This window comes from Beta vulgaris, chromosome 9, assembly GCF_026745355.1.
Source record: "Beta vulgaris subsp. vulgaris cultivar EL10 chromosome 9, EL10.2, whole genome shotgun sequence".
In the NCBI taxonomy this organism is placed as follows: domain Eukaryota; kingdom Viridiplantae; phylum Streptophyta; class Magnoliopsida; order Caryophyllales; family Amaranthaceae; genus Beta; species Beta vulgaris.
In genome coordinates this window covers 27497024-27500422 of record NC_079210.1, presented here as the reverse complement: position 1 = coordinate 27500422, position 3399 = coordinate 27497024, and the positions used below count along the sequence as shown (strand labels likewise).

Here is a 3399-nt window from a genome sequence, read left to right as displayed (position 1 = left end):
AAGATGAATAAGGCCTGATTCTGTTATTTAAAGTTAAGTGATGCATGAATTGGTTGTGTGTGTATTGGTGTGATCCTCAAGGATGATATGGGATGAAACATCCAAATTATTACTCCATTTTATATTTGATCAGTGGTAAATTGAATAGGATTGTAGTGTAAATAACTGATGAGGCATGTGTATGTTATTTGTGGTGTTTTATAGGCTGTCCAAAAGAGTATTAATGACTTATAATTCGTTCACATGAGAGGTGCATTATACTCCTCAATGATGAATGAGATTTGCCGATTTATACCTTGGGAATGATGCCTTTTGACACCATATAACTCTTATTGCCACCAGATATTTGTGCTCTTCTTTTCAACTTTCCCTCTGTTTGAATTCATGTGTTGAGTTTTATGCATGAGTGGGGACTCCCTGAGAGGAATGTTAAACATGCCTAACTTGTATTTATAAATTGTTTAAATTGATTATCTTTTTGTCTTAAATATGAGTGATAAAAAGATGAAATCTGATTGAAGTTATCTTGCACCAATATATCTTGTGCATGTTTAATTTGATTTTCTTTTTTTGTCACTCATTTTTTATTCAATGATACCCTCCCTGTTTTTTTACTTAACTTTACATGAACTGTTTTTACATGAACTGCTTTTTTACTTCACTTTTTTTGAATTGTTGTTTAACTTTACTTTATATGAACTATTTTTTAACATAACATTAAGTGATGCATGTTTTTTTACTTAAGTGATGCAACCCAAAATGTTTTCATATTATAAATGTAAAGCTTAAATACAAAATGTTTTCATGTACATATACAAAATGTTTTCATGTACATATACAAAATGTTTTCATGTACATATACAAAATGTGTAACCAACCTATATGTGGTGTATTTTACTTACAAAAAGTGAACTTCATCTTGCACTCTAATGCCCAAAAAAATGGCCTTCAAATGCCTATTGCTTGCAGTTTGTTTTTATATTATGCCAATACCATCATCTGAATCTGATTCCCCACTTGTTGTATAGTTTGGTTCTTGTTGTTCATCTTCAATATGACCTTCCTCTGCCCATTTTTTGCTCTCTTCTACTAGTTGTGGACTAAGGATAATGGATGTTGGTAACTCACCTCTCCTTTCTAGTGCTTTCTTCCCCATATGTGGTATGTGATAATTATTGTTACCCTTAACTATAAGAGTCTCCTTCATCACTTGTTGTAGAGTCAACCATATGTGATTGCATAGCTTAGGGTCATACTTGTCATAAGCCTTGTTCATTGCCTTCACCAAGTGCTTCACAGTTCTAGGTGCAATTTGATCTTCTAATGTTTGAATTGCATTAAAAAAACCAAGATCCAACACATTCATATCAGGAGATTGTGCTGGCTGATTGATTAATCTTTTGTCAAATCCATCTTTTTTTGCCTCTAAGTTGAATTGAGCATCATCACTTGCTATGTGTGGCCTTGCATTGTCTTGGACAGTCCAGATTTGCTTACATCCATCCTCTGGCCACTTCTCTTTTGTGGCTAGCAGTATATGGTTTACTAGCTTCTCTCTTATGACTTCTTTTGTGATGCTTAGTAGAGGTTTGGTTTCAATCACCCCTGCATCTCTATTACAACTAGACCTCTTTGCTGCCACCTCTTCTATGAATGGAAAGATGCCTATCTTCCCATCAAAAATGACCACACCATTGACTGTGATAATTGGCCTTGCTACAAAACTAACCTGTTTTGCTTACGAATTACAACACTTCATTGTTCTAAATAGCATTAAAATACAAACCTTCCATTCAATCAAACCGTAAGCCATCCCAACTCACACTAACAAGTTTAATCATCATTTTACCAATCTAAACTAACTATTCTACTCAATGAATTCATACTCACAACCTTGAAATCAAAAACCCTAATTCAATTTCAATCACAAACCCTAACTTCTTTAACTTGGAAAAAACTGAAATTAAATTAAGAACTTAACTTACCCACTACTATGGAAGATTAAGGATGAAGTAAGCCTGGAAATTTGATCATAAAATGCGCACTAAACGCCCCAGAACGAACTAAAACGTGCTCTTACTCCATCATCTTCGTGTGCCTTCTTTCTCTCTTCCTTCTTGTGCATATACTTCGACGCCATCGACGCTGTGAATGGCTTGCTGGAGCCCGCCATCGTCCACTTTCTCTTCTCTCTCCTTCAAACTCCCTCTTCCCTCTTTCCTCCTTTCATTTCTCTTTCTCTCCTTTACTAAAGAAACCAATATCACGTTTCTTTTTTTTCCTTTTGTTTTCTTTCTTTTTGTTTTCTATTTTTTTCCCCACTTAAATGACTCACCCCTACCTCCTTTCCTTCCTTCCACATATGTCTTCCCATCTATTTTTCTTTTTCCCTATTTTTTTCTCTAGTTTAATATAATTAAACCTTCCCCATTTAACTATTTGGTCCAATTACCTTTCAATCCCTCTCCTTTTATATATATATCTAAGTACATCTATTTACCTTATAAGATAAAAATACTAATACAACTTCATATGAAACAATAATAACTCGTACTAGTTATAAAAAATTAACTCAATATTTCTCAAATTAATTCCATTACAACAAAAGTTCAATAATTAAATATAATTAGCTTTCCAATAAGTGTTTAACCAAATTCAAATTATTTGTTTTATAAACTCGGGGAGTATTAATATATAATCACGCTAATGATCGTACTTAGCTATTAATAAAATGCTTTTTAAAAATAGGGGGATTACAAAGAGAAAGAGAAGACTTCAAGTGAAGTCAAGAGAGAAAAGTCACGAATTCAGGGGGAACAAGGTGACTGGGGAACAAGTTCCTAGAGGAATAGAGAAGGTCCAATATTAGGTTGTACAAAAGAGAGTCTTTTGGCCTAGTATATTAAAGAGAGTTTGAGTTAAAATCCCTCGTGGTCAAGGTTTTTCTTCCTACTGGCCTAGGAAGTTTTCTTTGTAAAAATCTCGTGTGCTTGTCTCTTTCTCATTTCGTGTGCTTGTCTTTTTCTAATTTCGAGTTTGTTTTAATTCCGCAAAAAGTTTGAATATCTCCCCAACTACAATTCACCCCCCTCTTGTAGTTGATCTAGTGTTTATACTAGACTAACAAACTTCAATTCCACTAAGGAAGAGGACAAGTATAAGATCAACAACATCAGCATTAGGTATGCACAAGTCAACCTTGCACAGGTTGGTGAAAGGGGTGCCATAAAGAAACACAATAATGCCATCAAACCTCATCTGACCCCAGCACATAAGGTTGCTAGGGTGTTGTGGTGTTTGGGTTCCATCATATAAATTGCGTGTTTCGGCAATTTTTAGGCTTTTTTAGCAAAAATACTATTTCACTAAAGTTCATATCGAAATTTTACTCAAGATAGG

The 3399-nt window shown here is 34.2% G+C and overlaps 1 protein-coding gene across 1 annotated transcript; it reads right to left on the bottom strand.

The window, feature by feature from the left end:
• Window positions 1-976: 976 nt before the first annotated feature.
• LOC109136021 (uncharacterized) lies at window positions 977-2173 on the bottom strand. Its single transcript, XM_019251622.1, has 2 exons — window positions 2081-2173; window positions 977-1729 (listed from the first exon to the last, which is right to left on the bottom strand). Exons 1-2 carry the CDS (start codon window positions 2171-2173, stop codon window positions 977-979), a joined length of 846 nt encoding a protein of 281 aa, XP_019107167.1.
• Between the last annotated feature and the right edge of the window lie 1226 nt (window positions 2174-3399).